At 37.5% G+C, this 24,323-nt stretch overlaps 1 protein-coding gene across 2 annotated transcripts in view; it reads left to right on the top strand.

Annotated features, from left to right (window-relative positions):
- The window catches only part of Ctnna3 (catenin alpha 3), a 1,349,586-nt gene that overhangs the window by 1,278,639 nt on the left and 46,624 nt on the right, over window positions 1-24,323 (top strand). For both annotated transcript variants that reach the window (XM_059281472.1, XM_059281473.1), the window contains exon 16: window positions 18,300-18,405. In XM_059281472.1, coding sequence (XP_059137455.1) covers window positions 18,300-18,405 — 106 coding nt within the window. The remainder of the gene's footprint in view (window positions 1-18,299; window positions 18,406-24,323) is intronic.

Below are 24,323 nucleotides of genomic sequence, written 5' to 3'. Positions count from 1 at the left end.
CTATGCTCCAGGAATGAGAGAGAAGAGAGAATGAGGGAGAAAGAGAGGGAAATGCCTGGGCCCAAAAGCCAGGCAGCCACCAGTGAGCCAGACATTGAGGAAGCAGTGAAATTAGGACATACAAGATGAAAGAAAGGTAAAAAGCCCTGAAGCAAAATTCAAATGAAGAGAAACAGGTTAATATAAGTTATAAGAGCTAGTGGGATAAGCATTAGATAAGGCTGAGCATTCATAACTAATAATAAGTCTCCATGTTATGATTTGGGTACTAGACGTCCAAGAAAGTCTACTACAACATAATAAATAATTAATGAATAATGAATGAATGGATGGATTGAAGAACTACTTTTCTATTTTTATGCTCATGCTTAAAATATAATAGAGAAGACAGTCATGACCCACATGGTCTTCCCACTGGGACATGTTTCCATGTCACCAGTCCATGCTGTGGGGGTAGGTAACATTTATTCTTATTTATACCTAATAAATCACCAAGCAAAGAAGCCCACATATATACAAATAATCACTAATAATATGTTAAATTATGAACTAATCCAGTCTCTATGAATGGATAATAGATTTTCTGAAGGAGTCTTAGTGAGATAAAAATCTTTCAGAATTAAACAAATGAAGAGGAGCAGTGTGTTGATTTTTGGTTCTGAGGAAGAAAAAGAAACTGGTAGTATGTGATAGGATCAACATAGGGCAAAATCAGAAATACTAGGTTTGATTGACCCCCTAATCTGCTTCTTTCTGAATTAAATCCAGCTGTGGGTTTTCGTCATGTTGGAATGAGAGTTCACAGTCACTACTGCCCCTGTCTTCAATGTTTGCTGTGCACATCAACCACCAACTAGTCCATGGGGAAATAGTTCCTTAGATTATAAAATGCTGCACAATGAAAACTTGTCATCATGCATAATATAAAAACTTCTTTGAAATCTAAGGTCAATAATCTCTTGAATCAACAAGGAAACAAAGAGGCACATCTAGTTTTGTTCTGTGGGGTGTGGGGCTAGATTATAATAGGTAAAGTATAAAGAGAGTGAATCAAGATGGGAGAGAGGCTGAGTGTGGTGAGACATGTCAGTAAGATTACAATGAATTTGATGACAGCCTTGGAAGTGGGGAAGAAAGAGATGTTAAAGAAAAAATATATATTTATACAGAGGGATTTACTACAGAGGGAGGCTATGTCCAGGAAGGAAGCAGCAAGAAAGAAAATAGTTGTATCTAGGAGGGATTTGAGAATGGCATGCATGTGGTCAAAGGTCAGCAGAGATCCATAAATTGAAGTTTAATATATCCCAAAGTCAGGGACTAAATGATATCAGAAGTGAGGCAATATAATGTAATCTGTCTAACCTAAGATTAGGTATGCCTTGCCATTGCAGGTCATCAATAGATGAGCCCAAATTCCAAGCCAAACTAAGAATCACCTATTCATAGTTAATAGAGGAACTACAATGAAAAGATATGCTTGGGCATTAGCAAACTATCTTTTCTTGGATGCTCAATATGAATCTTAGTCTCTGAGAATCCATGTCTAGTAGGAGACAGCTTCAGACAGAAGGGTACGGCCTCATACATTTCAGAACAGTCTGACATGCACCTGCCTTTGCTTCTTCTACTTTTGTTCAGGTTTCTGTACCCAGAACACCCACACTCCACTAAGTTACCATTTGTATTGCACAACAAGGTGAACTTGACATTTGAAAAGACAAGTAAATCAATAACTTGCATTTGATGGTTCTTTGGAGACATAATGTGTGGGGAACAGGCTGGACTAAAGGATGTGGAAATCAGCACTCAGGAGATACAGAAGAATATGCTATTTCCTGCCCTTCAAGTGTCTGCCATATTTCTTGAAAGAAGGCTACATTTAAATAATTAGTGATTCATTTCTTTCCTGTGAATTCTCATTATCAATTCTTTTATTTTTGCTGATAACTGTGACAGGGTTTTCTGGGTTTCAGTTTAGATTTCTCCTTCGTACCTCGGTTCCTTTCCATTCTCCAAAGCCCCTAAAATGATTCCTAGCATCTGCGCTCACAGGAATAACTGCTTTTGGTTGTTTTGTGACTTACATAATGCTTCCTGCCAGCATCTAAAATGAGGAGCAATAAAAACATGTCCTTATGATCACTCCTAGTCTCTATTTGGAACTAATTCAGAATGAGGGAAGAACGATATATGATAGATAATTATAATGTTGAGAGTTCATGCATATTAAAAAATTAGAATAAAAGCATTTTTAGGATATTCATCTGTTGTATAATTTTAGTTATTCAAAGATGATTATGCTTTGAAAATTTGACCTTTTGCACAAACCTTCAAAAGAAATAATGTTTTTCTTATTCTTCTACCCCTTGTGTATGCATTCTAATTATCGTTTTTTCAATAAAAGTTCTGACTATGAAGTTTATTTCCAGCTTGGGTATAGGAATAAATTAATTTATCTCCTGAAATGAGTATTTTTGGAAGAACTTTGATATAGAAGTCCATTGTTAACCTCATTTTCTGTTTTCTTTGCCTCAAAATAATCCAGGAAACATAGGAGACATCCGCCCAACATGCTTGGGACTTATTCAAGTAAAGACATGTTTTCTGTTACTCTCAAGTAAAGTGATAACTATAGACCAATGTACAGAGAAACAGCAGGACTGTTCAGAAGAATGACATATTTTCTCTGCTTTGGATAATAGGAAAGACCTAAAAAAAAAAAAGAAACAAAACAAAACAAAAAAAAGCACTCAGCTATGATTTTTAAGTATTAGTTTCCAAAATAGAGACATACTGAGTTATTCTGGAAAATGAAAATATTCAAAAGCTTATTTGTCTTCATTTTCTAAAACATTTTTATGCTCTTATCAGGATTTGACTCATAACTGACATTGATATGTATTTTATAGCTTTCATAGCTGAATGGATTTATAAATGATACCATCTCATTTTGATTAAGCCAGTGGTTATAGTTATCATCCAATGTCAACTGGCTGGGTTTTGAATCATGTCAGAGATGGAGTCAAAACTCTGGGTATGACTGTGAGGGCATTTCCAGAGAGGATTAATTGGTGACCATGGCAACATCCCATGAACTGAACAAAAGGACAGAGGGAAAGATGTAGCTAAGTGTTGTCTGCTCCCTTTCCCCATCCTCTTCATCAACAGATGAAGAATCTCCTCTGCCATACACGGCACAATGTTCTGCTTTACTTTGTGGGGCCAGGCAACCATGGACTGAACCCAGAAACCCCAAGCCAATCATTGTTTCCTCCTTACATACTTTCTACCAGTTATTTTGCTCACAGCCATGCAAAAGTAACTAGTGAGCTATCCCTTCTTAAACGGGACCAGTTTTTATTTTATTTTATTTTTAGGAAAGAAACTATGGGTTGAGGGTAATTGAAAGTCTAAGTAATTGATATCAATATTGATAGCTTCTGTATTTCTAAGAGTAGATGGCAGCCAGTCACAAAATTGGTAATCAATACTCTAATAAAATGATGAGAAGGTCATTAAAATCTGCTGCCAAGGAGATCCTTAATACCAACTTTATATTTCCTGCAGGGGAATATTGAGGGTGTTTGGGGATGTCATCATTAGTGAGATATTTAAAATATTGTCCATCTTTACTTGATCCTTTTTTGTTATTGTTTTTGTTGGGATGATAGGTAAATGGTTTGGTTTGGTTTTGGTTTCCTTGAGACAGGGTCCACTATGTAGCCTTGGCTATCCTAGAATTTGATATGTAGACCAGGGTGGCCTTAAAATCTTAAAGATCTGCCTACCTCTGACTCCAGAGTACTGGCATTAAAGGCATGAGCAATTATGCCCAGCTTATTTGATCCCTTTGTAACTTATGTATATATTTCATGATATACTGACCTCACCAGCACAACAGAATACACACGTGGTTTGTAAAATCAAACATTCACCCTTTCCTTGAAAAAATAGACTAAGTAATGGCCCCCAGGAGAGCAGCTTGGCTCTCAAGAATGTTTTGTACTTCCAGAACAAAACTTCCATGGGAGAAAAGAATGCTTTGGGATGCAGGCGGCTAGTAGAAGAAAATGATGGAGTTGAGCACCTTACTGCAAAGGTCCCATATTTTTCTATTGGAATGGGGCACTTATTTAGTGCCAGTCACTGACACAAGCTCTATGACTTTCCCTCCAATCAAGTCAAAGGAATTCCTGTTTCACTCTGAGTCTCATTCCTAACATTTCCTGTTTGTGTCTGCTAAATGACCCCACTCCACTGAGATTGATGCTTTATGACACAGTACACTTCTTCAAAGCAGAACTCCTGGACTTGGAAGAACAGTTCCAGGCAACAGACAAGGGCAATCACTTCAATTGACTTTTGAGCACTCGCAGCCCATTGAATTTTCAAAAGAATGTTGGCAGAACTCTGAGACCAATTTTCAGAAAGAGTAAACTGATTCAAACAAACCTCAAAAGCACAAGAAGGTTGCTGCTCCAGGTACCTATATGGTCTGACACCCTGATCTGTGGCACAAGCAGGATAACAACAGTGTCTCTCATCTGGAAGTAAAGAGCAGAAGTGAAAGGGATGGAAGAAAGGAGGAAGGGAGGGAGAGAGAAGGGGGATGATAAAGAGGAGGAGGAGGCTATGAAGTTGGTGGTATTGGAAGCATTGCTGACAACCTTGAATGAGTTGCCTTGAATGAACTAACTTCTTTTAGTTCATACTCATCACAAAAATGCAAACATCAGCAGAAGGAGCAGAGATAAGAACCCTTTCAGTCTACCCTTCAAGTTGGCTCCAGCCTTCTTCATGTTGGTGAAGACACCAGTAGTCTCTACAACATACTAGGTACCAGCATCACCTCATTTGACATTGGCAGGATCTCACTTCTGGAAGATGAAGATGGCCTTCCTATTGATGACAATTTTCCTGTTCTTAGCCTTGACCATGCTATGGAACTTGCTGTGGATAGAGTCATACTGGAACATGTAGACCATGTAGTTGAAGCCAATGAAGAGGTCATTGATGGCAATAGCATCCACTTTGCCATAGTTGAAGGAAGCTCTGGTAAACATGTGCCCAATACAGCGAAATCTGTTTACTTCAGCTTCCATCATTGTATCTCAGGGATGAGGCTGGCATTTTTACAAGATGCATTCTGTCTCTAGAACCCAGAGGAGCAGAAAGTGATATAATGGCCATTAGGCTACCCAGAACATCATGTCTGCATCTACTGGTACTGCCAAGGCCATGGGTAAAGACATACCAGAGCTGAATGGGAAGCTCACTGACATAACCTTCCCTGTTCCTATCTTCAATATGTCCATCATGGAGCTGACATGCCACCTGGAGAAAGCTGCCAAGTATAAAAGCATCAAAAAGGTGGTGAAGCAGGCATCAGGGACATCCTGGCCTATGTTGATGATCAGGTTGTCTCCTGTGACTTTAACAGTGACACCTGCTCTTCTGCTTTGATGCTGGAGCTGGAATTACTCTCAGTAAAGTGAGCTTTGTAAAGCTCTTTTCCTGGTATGACAATAAATATGGCTACAGCAACAGCTTGATGATCTCATGTCCAACACGACCTCTGAGGACTAAGGGGCCTTGGACCACACACCCCAGCAGAGTGTGAGAGAAAGACAGAGGCCCTCAGCTGCTGAAGAATCCCTGTCCCAACAATGAGCCCCAAAACTGAGCATCTCCTCTCACTGTTTCTATCAAAGGCCCCCATAAGAAAGGGAGTGGCTTAGGGAGCCCTACTCTTTTGAATACCATCAATAAGGTTCACTGAACCCACCCCCTCAAAATGTATGTTGTCTTACGTTGCATTAGATAAATAGCTAGTCATTGATCCTGACAAAAGACTAAAGTAAACATATGATAATAAAATATATAATAAAATTTCTGAGTTACAGTAATCATTTCAATTTTTAAATCACAACCTCCAAGAACTTGAAGATGACTTAGCAAAGTTCTCGTCATGCATATATGTGTTCCAGAGTTCAATCCCTAGGCACATACCTGTTGTCCATGTATGAGTCATGGAGACAGATGATTCATGGATACTTAGGGCTTACTAGACAGCCAGCTTAACCAATTGATAGTTTTAAAATTAAGAGAACTCATCTCAAAACATCAGGCGAGGAATGATTGAGAAAGACAGCAAACATTGACACTTGGATGAGGACAATCGTCATACACATACACACATACAAACACACACACAGACACACACCATACACATACACACACATACACACCAATGAATTATACCTTTTAAAATCGACTTCGAGTCATCTTGTAGTATAATAATTCAATAAAGTATATAAATCTTTGACTCAGCAGGAATGACAGAGTCCAATGAAAAGTAGCTGCATAAGACAAAGTGCCTTAAGTCATACTCAGCCTCAGTAAGTCATTTGCTAACAGTACACATATAGTGTACTAAAATTTAATAAGCTGTAACTGTGGCTGCTAGACAAGGGGTAAAGAGGCTATACAAAAGATCTGCTGGTGGGTTCTGATCCTTTCATTGAAGAGCAGGACTGGTAACACTTCACTCTTGAACCAGCCCTGGAACCCTCTATTAACTGTAATAGTTTTTTGACTAAGTCAGTGGACTCTCACCTCTTTGTTTCCTCGTGTAGACCTAAGCATAACACCATATAGTGATTAGAGTTAGAAGGTAGTTAGTAGGCTTTGAGAAGGTCAGAGGCTAAGAAACAATGGCTAGATGATACTATTTTCCGGAACAGAAAATTGAGTATTTTTTGAGACCACAAAATATGGTCTGATAGTAAAAGACAGTGAGTAGCCAGTATCTCACAATATTTTAGGTGGAACTGGGAAAAAAATGCCCTTAGTCTGTAAGAGATTTTGTGCATGATTAATGCTGAGTGCACTGTCATGAGGAAAAAGAGGGACTCCCCAGTCAGGTTGGGTGATTGTATTTACAGTATACTGGCTTTGATTGATGTACACACTCAGAGAGTAATGTGTAGAGGGGAGAAAAGACCTGTTTTCAAATGATAGAGCTGAGCACAGATTTCCCATTATCTGAAAAGGTGTCTATGAATAACGACTTAAAGTTCTCCGAAGGGAGGAAGGGAGACATGGTAGGGTATCTTGTCTCTGGCAAGGAACGTATGGAAGATTGTCCTTATTAATTCTCACCACTCACTGGCCTGGAGCATTCTCGTTGAGAAGCCATGCTACCCTGTATTTCACAACATCAGTAACCATCTGCTTCAAGGTGCATTTTTAAGCATTTCTAACTACAATATTATTTCTGAGTGAGCCTTTCCAGTGTGCAATGGGTGTCATTTCTGGATGTGTTATGGAAAGATGCTTTTCTCCATCTCCTCCTAAATGAACTCCTCCCTTGTCATATTACTGTGTGCTATATTTTGAGGGACTCTGGGTGACACCAGGAATCATGAGTAGAGCACCAGGTCAATAGACAGACATGTAGTGGGTAGCCACTTCAGCTTTGATCTGGAAGTTCCAGATCAAAGTTCCAGACTTCGGTAACTGTCACACCTACGAGGCGGGGCCAAGGGAGGACCCTGAAGACCTGAGATCTGGATGCACGAGCCCTCTTGGTTCCTGGACCCTGGACACTGGAGGTAGACCAAGCAGAGTTCTCCAGAGAACACCGCCAGACTGTGCCACACCTTTTCCAGACCCTATAAACTATCCCTTCACTTGTAAGTTATCCCACAAAATAAACCTCTCTTTTAACTACGTGGAGTGTCCTTAATAATTTCACCAATACAGACATGTTACATTTAAGGTAGTAAACCGGGGAGAAGAGTACCAAACACACACAATGTATCTCCGGATAGTCCTGGTTTGCCCATGTCTCCAAAAAGTGACCCCTGGTCACCTGCATTGTTGTCAACACCAAGGAAAAGACCATAAGTAGGTAGCTAGCCACTGGTTTAGAGCAGGGAGAAGCTTTCACTAACATTGGGAAATAAACAGGTCAAGTTAGAAAAGGAGAAGCCCTTAAAGAAACAAATCCTAGAAGCCCACTGGATGGCTGATCTTATATCAACTTGGAAACAAGTGTCTTTCTCACAGAAGGTAACTCTGATTCCTTGGTGGTAACTCTTGAGGATGATGACAGGCTTAATGACGAGCACTCAAGAAGCCTATTGCCTAATACTGAGAACCAGTGACTATCATCTTGTTGGGAGAAAGGAACTTTGCCGAAGGGGTAAAGAGGCTATATGTGAAGGATTTTTCTGATGAAATGATCATCTGAGTGGTTTCCTATTGCAGAGATCTTTACAGAAGGGAATAGGAAGAGAACAGAGTAGGCCATAATGTATCAAAAAAAGGCAGATGCTGTAAGGACATGCACTGAACATGGATGAACCACAAGCTGAGGTCTACCAGATACCATCTAGACTCTGGCAAAAGGTAGAGGCTGGATCTTCTAGAAGAGTTGAGTCCTGCTGAAAGTTAAACTTTGGTGTAACGAAATGTATTTTGGATTGCTGACCTCTGGAAATGTACAATAATAAATCTGAGTTGTTCAAAGGCCCTTGAGTTGCTTTGAAGTTGGTGGTTGTTTCAGTGGCATTAGAAACATAGAGCAAACATCGTGTGAACCACAAAGAAGAGCCGATCACAAAAGTAAAAACACTGTGTGACATAGAGGATGCTGTGACCAAACAGAAAGTGCCTATTACACACCAGAACAGACCAAATGACTGTTATTTTCGTCAGTGTTAAGAGCCACAGTCAATGCCGTGGTCTTCAATTGTATACTAAACTGTTCCAGTTATTATCAGGTCCTGAAAACTAAGGCCCAGTCCATCTATGAACCAAAAGTCAACTGGGTAATAATTGTGACTTTTCCTTTAGATATTTTTGTAACTATTCCCTTTACTTTTAGACCAAACCCAAACAGGGAGGAAATAATGAAGAAAAAGAAAATTCCAAACTGATGTTGTAAAAAAATTTATCCAACAAGGTTACTTATTCTGTAAAGCTTAGCATTGGTGCATGTGAATGAAGAATATAGCTTTAAGAGGTATCCCCTCAGACAGTGGATGTTAACCTCTAATTCTTGGGTTTTTCTTCACAATATCTAAACCTCACATCATGTGAGGTTCTGGTGCCGAAGGGCATATATATTGAGAACACCTAGGATGTTATCCTGTGATGTGCTCCAAAGTGCTAATGACTTGTCCATCTTGTCACTCAGTTTAAATAATATAAATAATATAAATAAGTAAATAGGTGGCATTCAAAACCATCACAGCTCCACCTAGCAGTACTGTGTAGAAAAACTGAATAAATTTTGAAACAGTATGACGTATCTAGAACATGATAACCACAGAGCAAACTTTGTTATTGAAAGTATTTTCAGTACAAATTTAACAAAATTTTTTCCACAGGGAAATATAATTTTATTTTGCATAAGAAAAAATACCCAGTTACTTTCTGTCAGAAATAACTCTGTTTCATTCACAATTCAAAAATAAATAACCTTTGTTAAAGAACCCCTCCCTTTTAATTCTACTTTTGCCCTTACCATGTGAGGTTAGCTGTTTTCATTTATTTGTGTTGTTTTTCCCATATTTTTTTTCTGGGATTTAATATAATACTAGCAAATGAAGGAAAATTGGGGAATTGAAGGCACTGAAGGGAAAGGGGGACTTATTTCTGTCCTTATTCTATAAAAACTTGTTTGGATTTTAGTAATGGAGTCTCTACAGCCTATCTACACTCTCTCTGTCTCTGTCTCTCTCTGCCCTCTCTGTTTCTCTCTCCCCTCTCTGTCTCTGTCTTTTTATCCTTTCTCTGTCTCTCTGTCTTTTTCTAACACATGAGCAATACACCAATAACAAGAGGGAAGCAATAACATTAGATTAACTATTCACTCAGATTTCAGGAGTTCTTCTGAAGTAAGCCCAATCTCCTCCATAAACAAATGCAGTGTTGAGTAAGAAACATGTAAATATCATGTACAAAGCAGAACCTTTATAGTTTCAATTCTTAATAATTGACTCTCTCTGTTATTGCAATTATAAAATAAGAAATAGAATTGGCCTTGTGCCCAAATGGAACATATGTCTTACAATTTCAGCTATATTGGCTGAAGGACCATGGTTCTTTCTTTCATTTGTTTGTTTGTTTGTTTGTTTGTTTGTTTTTCTGTATACTGATTATATCCAAAATTTCAAATAGATTTTTTTCTGTTTTGTTTTGCTTTTGATGATGGTAAATTGGGAAAATATTTATAGGATTTTGGTATTCTTGGGAATATATGCAGAGGCAATGTCAAGAGCTCACCACCCACTTCCTTTTCTATGGGAAGAATTGGAAATATTTTCCAAACTTCCATGCAACTTCAAGAGGCTGGATTTGGGAACATGGATGGGAAGGTTCTTATCCTGACATTATAGTCTCCTCTTAGATCCCCAAACCTGTTGCTTTTCAGATATTGGGTATCTGTTTTTAATGAATCCTCTGGAGTATCTTGACCCGTTAAGGAATGGAGGTCTAGGGCCTAAAAGACCCCAGGGTTCTCAAAGAACTCATTGACAAGGACATGAGAGAGGGAGAAGGTTGAGGCCACTTTGATATTGTTTTCATAGTCAGACTGAATAATAAATCTGAGACATAATAAGAAACATCTTTTTAGACTGGAGTCCCAAAATTTCTTATAGATTGTTAATTACTCTTGGTGATTGCTAGCTGGTTGAAATCTGTTTATAAACTAGCTGGTTTTCCAAGGAATTTTATAGACTTTTAAACTTTCAAATGGAAGTTTTCAAGAGAAATGTGGAGGCAAAGCAGCCTCATTAAAATTTTGTCTTAAGAAGGCAAAAGTCTGCATCTTCTGCTAGAGTCAGGTACCACTCTTCATTTATTAGTCTTGGGTTGCCTTCATGACAACCACAATTCTTATGACTTGTTTAGTACCAAATACAGAATTGAAAGGAGGTATGCTGTGGTAATCCTTGTAGAACTATATCACAAGTACTAGGAAGTTATGATTTGAAGGGATTTTTGCTAATATATGGAAATAAACTCTGAATGAATACTAGCATAACCTCGAACAACAACAGTCCATGGACAAACACAGTATCTGCCTATATTTTATGCTTCTTTTCTTTACTAATAAAAAGATGTTATGACTATGGCTAATGAGCAACACTGTCAGCAGAAAAAAAGGAAGTCATTCAATGTAACTAACTCAGTTGATATTATATGAAAAGTAGTACAATTTTTAAGTTAAAAAAAGAAAAGGTAGGACTGGAAGATGGTTCAACAATTAAGAACACATACTGCTCTTGTAGAGGAATAGAGTTCAGTTTTCAGCACCCACATCAAGCAGTCCACAACTCCCTGTAATTCCAGCTCCAGGAGAGCCTACGTCTTCTGGTACTTGCACACACATGCATGTACTGTGGTCTACTCTGCCAGTAATTACATCCAGAGTAACTCTTACTGCTGTCTAATTTTTTTTTTTTACTATTACTTGTTATGTTTTAGGAAATGTAATACACCGCAGTTTCTAAAAGAAGATACCACTCCACATTACCTAAATTTAAATCCCATTGTTCATACTTCTAAGCTAAATAATTCAGTCAAAACAGATTTAACTTTCCTCTTCTTCAGATTCTTCTACAGAATAACAGTCTAAGACCACTAGAGCTTGTCCTAGTTAGCATTAATTGTCAACTTGACACAGGCTAGAGTGACCTAAAGAGAAAGTAATTGATGGATTTTCTTTATCAGGTTGGTCTGTGGGAATGTCTGTGAGATGTTTTATGGCTGTTAATTAATGTAGGGATATCCAGCTAACTGTGGGAGGCACCATTCCTTAGGCAAGTGGTCCCAGGCTCTTTAAGAAAGCTAGTTGGCATGAATCTGTGGTTGAGCCAGCAAACAGCTTTCCTCCATGGTTTCTAATACAAACTCTTGCTTATGTTCTTGCCCTGGCTTTCTTCAACAATGAACCTGCAAGTATAAGCTGGATAAACCCTTTCCACACCGAAGCCAATTTTGGTCAGATTTTCTTACCATGAGCATAGGAAACAAATTAGATATATACCCATTACTTTTCTTGCTGTTGTGACTAAATTCCTGACAGAAATGGAAGGGTTTAATTTGGCTAAGGGTTTCATGGATTGTTACAGCCTATCAATGTATAGGTGCATGGGAACTGGAGAAGTTTGAATGGTGGTGGTGAGATCTTGTAGGAACGTCTCACATCCTGGAAAACCAAGCAGTAGAGAGTTAGAAGACTGGAACCTGCCTTAGATATTTTATCACTTATCCCTAGTGGCCTAAAGTCATACAGCTAGGCCCAATGTCAGCCCACCAAAGACAATACCTGCAAATATTCAAACACGTATGCCAGTGGGAGAAATTTTTTATATTGAAATCACAGAGAAATGATAATAATTATAAAATAATATATCTGAGCCAGGCGGTGGTGGCCAACACCTTTAATCCCAGCACTCGGGAGGCAGAGCCAGGCAGATCTCTGTGAGTTCAAGGCTAGCCTGGGCTACCAAGTGAGTTCCAGGAAAGGCACAAAACTACACAGAGAAACTCTGACTCGACTCGAAAAACAAACAAACAAATATATATATATATATATATATATATATATATATATATATATATATATATATATATATATATATATATTATCTGAAGCTTTGGCTAGAATGCAGAAAAGGAAAAATGTGTGCAATATTATGGGAAAATATAGTATCATGGTTTTCACTTAATATATATATATATATATATATATATATACATCATTAATATCAAATGAAAAGAGGATTGAATTGCAAGGTCTAGGTCTCATACATGTGAATCTATATCAAAGACATAAAGGCTGTAAAATGTAAACAATATACTTAAGTTCTTTTTATTTTGTGTTTACTTGGTAACACAAAATACCAAATCATTTCAATGATATACTTTTTCTCTGACAGCAGAAAATGAAATGATTCAATACTATTTTTATTAAGCCAGAACCCTGATAAGTGGAACTCTATGGCTCATAGTTTCTATGTTGTTTATTGAAACCAAAGAGAAATAAAGAAGAGGCCTCTATACAAAAAAAAAATATGATGAGTTAAGTACATAATAATGTTAGAAATGGACAGGAGGTGTTTATTGAACTAATAAATTGACTTTTCAAAGAAATTTTTCACTCACCTAAATATAATAAAATCTATGTTATCTACATTTCATTAAGTTTTTCTCATTATATCTTCTGTCATATGATTTAAAACTTTTAATTTTATACATGTTGGGATATATGTATATATTTATGAATGAGGGTGTGTGCATGTGCATGTGTGTGTGTGTGTGTCTTTATGAGAGCATTCTTGTGTTTGAGTTGTAGGTAATCATATGCCACAGCACATGTATGGTGGTAATGCTGGTGTCAGCTTTCACCTTCTCCCCTGTCTGAGACAGGGACTCTCTTGTTCGCTAACATTGGCTACATGCTAGCTGGCTGCTGTGGGATGGTCTGTATGTCAAATATGTTGCTGATTGGTCAATAAATAAATCACTGATTGGCCAGCGGCCAGGCAGGAAGTATAGGCGGGACTAACAGAGAGGAGAATTGAGAGAACAGGAAGCTGGGTGAGAGAGACACTGCCAGCCGCCGTCGGGACAAGGAAGATGTAAAGTACCGGTAAGCCACAAGCCACGTGGCAAGGTATAGATTTATAGAAATGGGTTAATTTAAGCTGTAAGAACAGTTAGCAAGAAGCCTGCCACGGCCATACAGTTTGTAACTAATATAAGTCTCTGTGTTTACTTGGTCGGGTCTGAGCGGCTGTGGGTCTGGCAGGTGAGAGAGATTTGTCCTGAGGTGGGCCAGGCAGGAAAACTCTAGCTACAGCTGGCCCTGGGTTTGTGGTGATGCTCCAATGTCAGCTTCTCATTTCTCCACAGATGTGCTTGGATTTATACAGGCCTAGCTTTATGTGGTTCTGCTGACTCATACTGAGGTCTTCATACATGTACAACAGCACTTATTTTTAAATTTTTGACAGATGAATTATATATAACAAGATGTTCTTTAAATGTATACATTGTGAGAGGGCAACAAGCAAGAATAACTTCACATAGTCATAAGGAAACCCTCTTCCTCAAAGCCTTCCATGTTGCATTGTAGATAATTATTTTGATCACTTTGTATTAAAAAAAAAATTCTGGCCTCTGGTGTCTTTAAAATATCTCCAGATATTTCACTCTCTCCCCACTCTTACTCTGGGTGTCTTTCTTTGTAGGATATAACCGTGATTTAAGGCACAATTTGCTGACAAGAAATCACAAGGATTGCATTACAAAGATGAAGGCTGCAGACAACCTCTAGCTGCATCCCCCAATTCAAAAAGCCTTCATTATGTAGCACGTTTCAGGCTGAGAATGTTGAAAATTTGTCATCATTGTGGTTGCATTGTAGCTTGGTCTGGAAGCATGGCATGATAAGGAATCATTTGTAAAATGTGTATTGGCACATACAATCTTTGGCACTCAGACGGAACCTTGCCAGGCAATACATCTAATTAAGAATGAGGGGGAGGGAGTCATCATGGTCTGTCATCATGTATTATCATTACTTGAAAATATACCAAAACTTATTGTGACTTTTAAGATCATGGTCTCACAACAAGGTTTATATTTGGAGCTAGAAGTAATTTCTCCTTTATTAGCCCAGGGCTTTCATACAGGGGCATATCTTATTTTGCAGATAAGATCTATCTGTAGATATAACTCTTTGTGTATTGTTTTAGCTGCAAGAGCCTTGGCTGCTCTGCTTAGAAACAACCTTTGTCCATTGTTTAAGACCTTGAAAATTGATGTATTGTCTTTTGGGAGCTTAGACAGCTTTATTTAAGTTTAACTTTCTCTGGAGAGGCATAGAGATAATGAAATGCAATTCCTTACTTGAACATAACCATGTACATAACTTCCAGTCCTCCCTGATGCATAAAGCAAATTTGATAAGAGCAATTCAAATATTGTAACAATTAATGTTGATTTTTCTCTAAAGTTGCAAAGAAACCTATGTCAGCAGTTAAGGCATGGGGTGATAGCCATTTCTGAGGCCAGCTTTTCATTGTGTTACATGTACTGATATTTTTTAGTTTTTCCTGGTTCATTTTTAGAAGAAATCTTGCTTATAATAGTTTTGAGAGGCTCTATGAAGCGGGAGAGGGAGTGAAAAGGCCATTGGATTATGTACACAGGAGACATACATTGTGGTGTTCAGCTTACAGATGCAGGAGTCCTGGATTACTTATCAGAGTGTGAAGCCACTCTGTTTTTTAATCACTGTATAGAACCATTCTTCTGTATTAATTTGTGTTTTACTTCTGTGATAAAAACCATAATCAAAAGAAACCTGGAGAGGTATTTGGCTTACACTTCCCAATCACAGTCCATCCTGAGGGCAGCCAAGGCAGGAACACAAGAAAAGTAGGAGCCTGGAGGGAAGAACTGCAGCATAGACCAAGCAGGAAGGCTACTTGCTGGCTTGCTCCCACAGCCTGCTCAGTTTGCTTTTTTATACAAGCCGAAACCACCTGCCTAGGGATGGCACCGCCTACGGAGGGCTGGGCCCTCTCTTACCAATCATTATCCAAGAATGGGCTCTATAGACTTGCCTACAGGCCAATTTGATAGAGATATTTTCTCAACTGGAGTTCCTTCTTCACAGAGGACCCTAGCTGGTTTCATGTTGACACAAAGCTAGCTAGCATATCTTCTGAGTGTGCAAATATATTTCTCCGACATCTCTGCCATATTTTGCACTTTTGTTTCTACTGTTACATTCAAGCTAAGGTGTAACTAAGACATAGAAAGATACACTCTCTCACTTTATCTCCATCCTGACTTGCCTAATCAAAACCTTTCTCTTCTTGACCTTCCTGTCTTATTGTTAACCCTCACACTGCTCATTACTGCCCCCCTTCTTCTAAAGCATCATAGAATTATCGCTTTTGTGAATCACACCTTGAGGGCTCATTATCTTCCAAGGACAAAGACCAGAATCTAAAGTCTGTGTCCTAGCGCTCGGTGGAGGTTGGGAAATGAATGAGGAGTTATAGATGGATGGGACAGCTACCTCTGCTCAGGCAATCTTTCCTCTGTTTATTTTTTTCAGAAAATAGGAAATAGAGAAACATCTCTCTTTCAAATCCTAGTCCAGGTGTACAGACCTCATGCGGCCAGTAAAACAATAGAGATTAGGAGGTGCCTGATTCCTTTTAAAGTAATATTCACAGACAAGTATCTGTTTTCCTCCACCTCTCCTGGATCAAACTCAACACTTACTAAAGAAAGAAATGGAATCCTGCAGAAATCATCACTCTTATCTAATTACCCTGTGTGATCATGACAGTGATCTTATTTTTATACAAATCTATCATGAGCCATAGTTTTATTAAAGTTATAACACATTTTATTTTATAATTCATACTTTATTTAAGATGATGTTTAGTGCATGATGGAGAAATAAACTCAGGTAATCCTTAGAAAGTCTCTGTGGTTGAATGCTAGCCCCATCCCAGAAGACAGGGAGGCACAGATTGGTTACAAACTGTAGGGAGTGGGTATTTTGTTGTTTTGCTTTTTGCTGTTTTTTTTTTTTTTCTTTTTGGAAACAGTCCAAAATATGTAAATACAGATTTGTACTAAAAAACTGTGATATACTACTTATTTTTGTTTAGTTTTGTCTTACCCCAGGAGGGGAAAAAGCGTAAAAGTATAAAAAAGTAGATTTAGAGAAAAACAAGAGGAAATTAAAAAAACATATGGCATGAATGCACAAATGGTGTTCTCAAGACCCACTCACTCCCTAGGATGCTCTGAGGTTGGAACCACATACTCCTTCCCTACCCTAGTTCCTTCTTTCTCTTGTGCTCAGCTTATAATATGAAAGAAGTGATAGAACTTATGAGTGGACAGCTGAGAAGAAAAGATGGGAAGCTTTACAGAGGCTGCCAGGATGCTACTTGGCGGCTGGCATTTTCTCTTACTGATGAAGATGGCTGTACAGCGTGGCCTTTGTGCAACAATTGATTTTATAATATACCTTTATTGAAAACAAGAAGGGATGGATTACCGTTTGAGAGAAACACCTTTTCAGAATTCCTGATGAACTGTTCTCAGGCTCAAACTCATTTTGGTCTGGGGAAAAAATATCACTGGATTCACTGCAGCAAAACTGACAGCGTTTTCCTTTGAAGAGCTGTTGGAATAAAAAGAGTCACTTTGGTTAGACTCAGGGTTTCTGTTCTTTAAAGCTGCACCAGAACACTTTGGGGTTCACAGAGAGAAGAAATTTTAATTTATACTGCAATACTAAAGGTCCTACATTACACGTTTCTCAGGCTCAGATCTATATTTGAATTAATTATAGAGGAGAGATTATGTGGTAGAAAACATTATGCAACTAGCTGAAAAAAATGTACAAGATGGATTAAAAGAGAAAAATCATAAGTAGCCAGGCTTCTCACAATGCAAGGTTGAATGTATATCCTGGTTATAAATGATCTTTGCATTAGATACCTGGGTCTACCAACATATCTCTAAACTGAGTCTTATTATAATAAAAAGTTGGAATAAAGCCCAATGCTATTCGTCTTCTTTATATTATTGTCTGAATTTTGATACCATAGATTTGTTTTGTTTTGTTTTGTTTTTTGAGACAGGGTTTCTCTGTGTAGTTTTGGTTCCTGTCCTGGATCTTGCTCTGTAGACTAGGCTGGCCTTGAACTCACAGAGATCTGCCTGGCTCTGCCTCCCGAGTGCTGGGATTAAAGGCATGTGCCACCACTGCTGGGCAATACCATAGACTTTAATTTTAATTTTTAAGACTATAATTAAATAACACTTTGTGCTCATCCAACAACAAACCATATAAGTATAATTGCTACTGCTTGGGGTTATAAATCTTTTATATATGTGAGTATAAATGTACATCAGGGCTGAAGAAGTGACCCAGGTTTTAAGGTATGCTTGCACTCTTGTAGAGGACCAAAGTTTAGTTCTCAGATCTCATGGGGGTGCCTAACCCTCATGTAACTCCTATGTAACTCCAGATCTAGGGTAACCAATCAGTGCCCTCTTTTGGTCTCTACAGACCCCTACACACACACACACACACACACACACACACACACACAAACGCACCTTAAAAATGAAAATGAAAATAAATAAAATAAAATGTGTATCTATTGACATGTGTATATTCATTATGTCTATTTATATAGGAACCATGAAAACTAATATGTATCATTTATTTTCAGGGGAAAAGGACCACTAAAGCATACCACTGATGTAATCTATGCAGCTAAGATGATATCAGAGTCAGGATCAAGGATGGATGTTCTCGCTCGGCAGATTGCTAACCAGGTGAGCTACTTATAAATAGACATGAGGAAGTCTTTGCTATTTGCTTTCTTCTGCTTGATTACTGACTAGAGTAAAGCTGGGTGACTTTTTTTAAACTTTATTGAATACGTTTGCTTTCTATATTAGAGTTTCAAAATTTATAACATTATAATTATGCAACTTGTGAGACAATAAATTTTAAGAAAGTATAATTAGCTTTAGATAAGGCATGTATTTAGCTTTAAATATACTCTATTTTAAAAATCAATTTTATCAGATTAAAATGAATTAAATCCTTTCAATTGGCTGTAGTAGCATAACATGTGTTTCTCTTTTCCTTGATGTTGTCTGTTAGTTCACATTTTTTTCTTCTAAAGTGGTAGGTGTTTAAGGTCAATACTTTATAGCATTATTAGAACAATAAAGTAAAGATGTCATTTGTAGGAAGTATATAACCCTTGTATAACCCTTGGTCAGACGGGTGTTTCTCCAAAGCTTTTATTCTTTTCCTAGAGTTTCTCATAGCTTTAAAAAAATATTTTTTAAGCAGAACTTATATTACAAAGATATCTATATAGTGAAAAATTAATATTTCAGGCAGGGATATAATATAAATACATTTAAATTATATTTATCATTATATTTAACTTCATAATAAATATTTCTTTGGAGGGGATATACCTCTTTGATTTTGCATATACTGCGTATGTTTTGTTTATATGTTAAAAGTAAAACTTTACTGAGATGCCTTTTAGTATGATTGCTGCTGTTTCATCTATTTCTTTTTACATACTGTGTTGGAACATGAGAAAATTTAGTCCCATAGTTAATATATTTGTGGTTCAGTCGAGAACAGACAAATGAGGGAAGCTACTACCAGAGAAAAGTATTTTAAAGTTTCTTGAGTGTACATTGCTTTTCAATATCTTGCTACTTAAAACCTTATAAAAATGTATTTAATCTGTTGTTTAAAGGAGGTAGGACATTGATCATCTGAAAGTCCAGAAGCAGGCATGGCAAGCAGATAGTTTTAGATTTCATCAGACTTGAGATTTCTGATTTTCAGAGTAAAGTACTCAACAGGTTAAGTCTATGCAAAGTTTCTAAAAGTGTAAGAATCTGCCAGTCTGTATAAATGTTCTAAAAATCTAAGAATCTCTCAAATTTCAAGCACTTCTTGTCCAAGCATTTCAGCTCAGAGTTACTGGCACAGCATTTAGCATTTATATCTACAAATAAATTCCATCCTCTTGAAATTCAGAATTTCCGAATCTAATAAGTAAATAAATCCCATCCTTGCCTATATGTTTCTGTATTTTAGAATTGAATTGCATTGACTTTCGTGGGGGACTGAATATTAGTGGAAGAATTAAAACATATTAGTTTAGCTGGATTTACAGCTACTTAAATTGCCATTAAGTACTGAAAGCCTCTTACCTTTGTTCCCTTGTTTGTTTTAGAGTCCATAACTGTAAGAGGTAAAAAACTACACCCTTTCAAAGTCTTTCTGATATCTTTTATTCTTTAGTTTGACCAGATCACTGTGCAGTAGAACTTTGCTATAATTATTAAATTTAGCCATCATTTTAATATTATTCTAATTACACGGGAGGGAGGAAGATATCGTTCTACTTTCCTACAGCATTGTTACTTTCCAAGAAACTTAAAAAGCGGCCATGGGCTAGTGAGAAACTGTGGATAACAGTCTTCAGAATTTTTAACTTTGTAAAGCTGGGTAGTTTTCTGTTCTAAATAAACGTGGCTCTGAATAATCAATACTGGGGATTAAGACTCTGATGGAGACGATTTAGTGACCATTTGGGGGAATCATCCATGAATGTGCACTTGTTTGTTCCTGCGCACGCGCACACACACATTTTAGACTTCAAATACATAAAACCATTGGGAGAACACAAATGGTAAGATGAGGGAAGCTAGGCAATATCTAGTGCTTGTAAATTTTGTGAAAGGCTTTCCTGGTAGTATTGGTTACTACTTTATTCAATCTAGAATTTTAAAATTTTGACAATTTTTATGGTGCTTTCTATCCTGTTCTTTTTAGTTTCTGATGGACCATCAAAATATTAATTATCATTTTTAATTATACATTAAATAAACTTAAAATACATTTGTACATATCATATTAAATGGTAATATAAATATATGTCTTATACTAATTTAGTTTTATTCTGTTTAGTGTAATATTTATGTGTAGAGGGAATGATCCAAAATAAATTTAATTGAAGCCTCTAATTCTCAGTGCTGGACAACTTTTTTTTCCATTTTCCATTCTTATCTTTCTTCTCTGAATATAGAATGGTTACAGATACACTAGGCACAATTGACCATTCATGAACTGCTCTTATCAAGTTAGAGGGAGAACTGAAAGCCTCTATTTGTTAGTTTCCAATTGTAAACATCTGGTTATTTTAATTGTAAGTTATGAGTTTTGGGTTACTAATTTAATACGTTGAACAAATAAATATAGTTATATTATCCATCTCCTTCAAGTTCTTAAAATTCGTAAAATTGTTTTATATATAGTGTATGATGTAAGACCTTCTACTAATGTCCTCACCTAACCTTATTTGCTCCAACACTCAACATTTCTTGAACTTTAAAATTAAATTGAAATGTTGTGGTACCTTTACCCTGCCATTCAACACAGCACAACTCTGGTACCAATATTGCATGCATCACACAGTATATTCCCATAGTACTGGTTGAAGTATTAAGGCAACTCCACGTAATTAAAAGGGAGGTTTATTTTGTGGGGTAACTTACAAGTGAAGGGATAGGTTACAGGGTCAGGGAAAGGTGTAGCACAGTCTAGCGGTGTTCTCTGGAGAACTCTGCTCGGTCTACATCCAGCGTCCAGGATCCAGGAACCAAGAGAGCCAGCACATCTGGATCTTGGGTCTTAAGGGCTCCTCTTTCTGTCATGCCTTGTAGGTCTGACAGTTACTGGAAGCCTCAATGGGGGTAGTACTTCCAGGTCAAAGCTGGAACAGCTACCCACTACACCAAAGGGCAGGATATTTTTAGCTACTTCAATTCCTGGACAAATTGCAAGTGAATAATAGTATAGCAAGCTGGAGAATAGCAGTACAAGACAAGGCTTCCTGAACCTAGGTGCATATGTTTTTAATTCTTCTACACAGCTCTATGCTTTGCCATGTCAGTAGATACTGTAAATTAGATGATAAAACAAACACCTTATAATGCAGAAAAAATACACAGAATTTGTTTAGGTGGTGATGCAATGTACCCTTAAGTAGGGAGGAATGAATAGAAACACAAGTGAAATATGCAAAACAGGGAAAGACATTGGTAATGTGTCCAAAGTCTGCCCACCACTTCCTTGTAACTTTGTCAAAACAAATACATCTAGGCTGTTGAGTCACTACTCCCACTTAATCATGATTACAATTAAAGTTAATTTATACTGTTAAATAAACTGACAATTCAAGAAAGATAGCACCATAAAACTTGGTATGTACGTTTGAAATCATTAGCAATTCATTTAACTATGATCAAAATAATCTAAAAATGTAATTTATATTGAAATTTACCAAATATTGTTGATGAATTTCCTTGTTTGAAATTATTCTATACTGAACCAGAGATCTCACTGTAATAAAACTACACTAGAAATTAAATTCTAGAGTCTTCATTAAATCATTATTACATATCCCTTAAGAATGTAATTCCCAGATGTACCTGGTGACAGTATGTGTGCTTTGATGCTGTTTTTTTTTTTCAGAAATTTATTTGAAGTGCAGATGTTGATGCTGAGTTCTCTTCTCTAGATTAATGCGCTCTCACTTCATGGAAGTAAATGCCTAATGGCTCTTCAGGAATCAACCAGGATAGACACTGAAAATGTGACTTGGGTGCAGTCATCAATTGACAGTCAGTTCTTGTTGAAGGGATACTCTTCCACCATGTTCCCTTTTACTGTTTCTTTGTCATTTTTATATTTAAGCAATGCCATAGATGCTTTAAAAATATCTTTCAGGCCGGGCAGTGGTGGCGCACGCCTTTAATCCCAGCACTCGGGAGGCAGAGCCAGGCGGATCTCTGTGAGTTCGAGGCCAGCCTGGGCTACCAAGTGAGTTCCAGGAGAGGCACAAAGCTACACAGAGAAACCCTGTCTCGAAAAACCAAAAAAAAAAAAAAAAAATTTAGAAGAAAAAAAAAATATCTTTCAGATTTCCTCCATTCCTTTAAACTGTGACTCTAGGAACCAGAGGGCAAGATGTCCTGAGTCTTATTGATCATGGGGTTATTTTGTTAATGGGCATGAAAAAGTAAAGATGAGAAAGTTTTCTCCTTGTAACTCCTTACCTGACTATAAGAAAAAAATAGCTGCTGGGAGAGGGAAGGAGAATCAGTCTTTTTCAAAGCTGTTCCTATTGGTAGGTTTCCCATGTTCCAGTTATGTGGTTGCATACTTATGCACACACGGGAAGCACTAATTGGACTTAGTGGTTACAAAACTAATTTTAAAACAATAGTTAAGGTGGGAATGTTAGGAAGATGTGCAAGAAGTTGAAGGAAGGAAATGGGTGATGGATATGATCATATTTCATAGTATATATGTATGAAAGTCTTAGGAACAAACAAAAATGTAAAAATAAATGTTCTAAGTAACTAGATTTTGTCTGAATTAGATTTCCACCACCCTTTCCACATCCTGATTCTATGTGCAAGATAATACACTCTGTAAGTTTGTGTCAACCCAAGTAATTCCTCAATTTATAAATTTCAGGCATCAGGAAGAGGGTGCTATTTTGAATTGTAATCAATAATTAAGAAAACGTTGCTTTTTGAGAATTTATCACAGAAGCCATCATAAACCTTAAAAGTAGATTAGACCAATTTTTCTGTACAGTTATTCATGAAAAAAAGAGAGTTGGTGTAGATGGACACAACTTTGCCCCTCATTATTATCAGTGTTCAGGGTATATGGTTTTGAATCCAACTTAAAAGTAAAATGAACAGACAGAAAAATAACAAATGTATTAATAAAGTTTTTAAATACAAACAAAAAAAGCATTTAATTGGGGCTTGGGGCTTGCTTACAGTTTCAGAGGTTTAGTCTGTTGTCCTCATGGTGTAGAAAATAGCACATGCAGACATGGTGCTGGAGGTGTAACTGGGAGTTCTGCATCTGAACCGCAGGCAGCAGGAAGAGAAAGACACTGAGTTCTTGATACCCCAAAGCCTATCCTTAGTGATATATTTCCTCCAAAAAAGCCACACCTACTTCAAGGCCACGCCTCTTAGTCCCTCTCAGTAGCATCACTCCCTAATGGCCAAGCGTTGGAATATATGAGCCTTGGCGGGGGGTGGGGGAGCATTTCTATTCAAACTACTGCACATGCAGTATGACCCCTCAAATGGCCCTTACTTCCCTTGCTTCTTACTCTTCTCTTCCCATGTATTACCCATTTGATCCTCCCATTTCAGTCCCCCTCACACTCATCCATCCATAACTGTTTATTCTGTCTCTCATTCCTAGGGAGATCCTTCAACCCCTCCCCCAGTTCTTTAATCTGTGGTTATATGGATTGTAGCCAGCTTATTGAAGACTTAGCAGCTAGCATCTACATGTAAACCAATATACACCACATTTGTCTTTTGGTGTCTAAGTTATCTCACTAGGGATTTTTTTTCCCTAGCTCCATCCATTTACCTTGAAAATTTTGTTATGATCATTTAAAAAGAAAAAGTTAAGTTTTTGCCATCAGAGTCTTGATGGATACCACAAGAAAACTCACAGAATCAACTAACCTGGGCTCATAGGGATTCACAGAGACTGAACCAACAACCAGGGAGCCTGCACTGGACCGACCTAGGCACTCTTCATGTAGGTTACATTTGTGTAGCTTGGTCCTCTTGTAGGACATCTAACAATGGGAACAGGGGCTGTCTCC

Source organism: Peromyscus eremicus, chromosome 16_21 (genome assembly GCF_949786415.1).
Source record: "Peromyscus eremicus chromosome 16_21, PerEre_H2_v1, whole genome shotgun sequence".
NCBI lineage: Eukaryota > Metazoa > Chordata > Mammalia > Rodentia > Cricetidae > Peromyscus > Peromyscus eremicus.
Note: the sequence above shows the minus strand (reverse complement) of the source record. Positions and strands in the feature narration are given on the sequence as shown.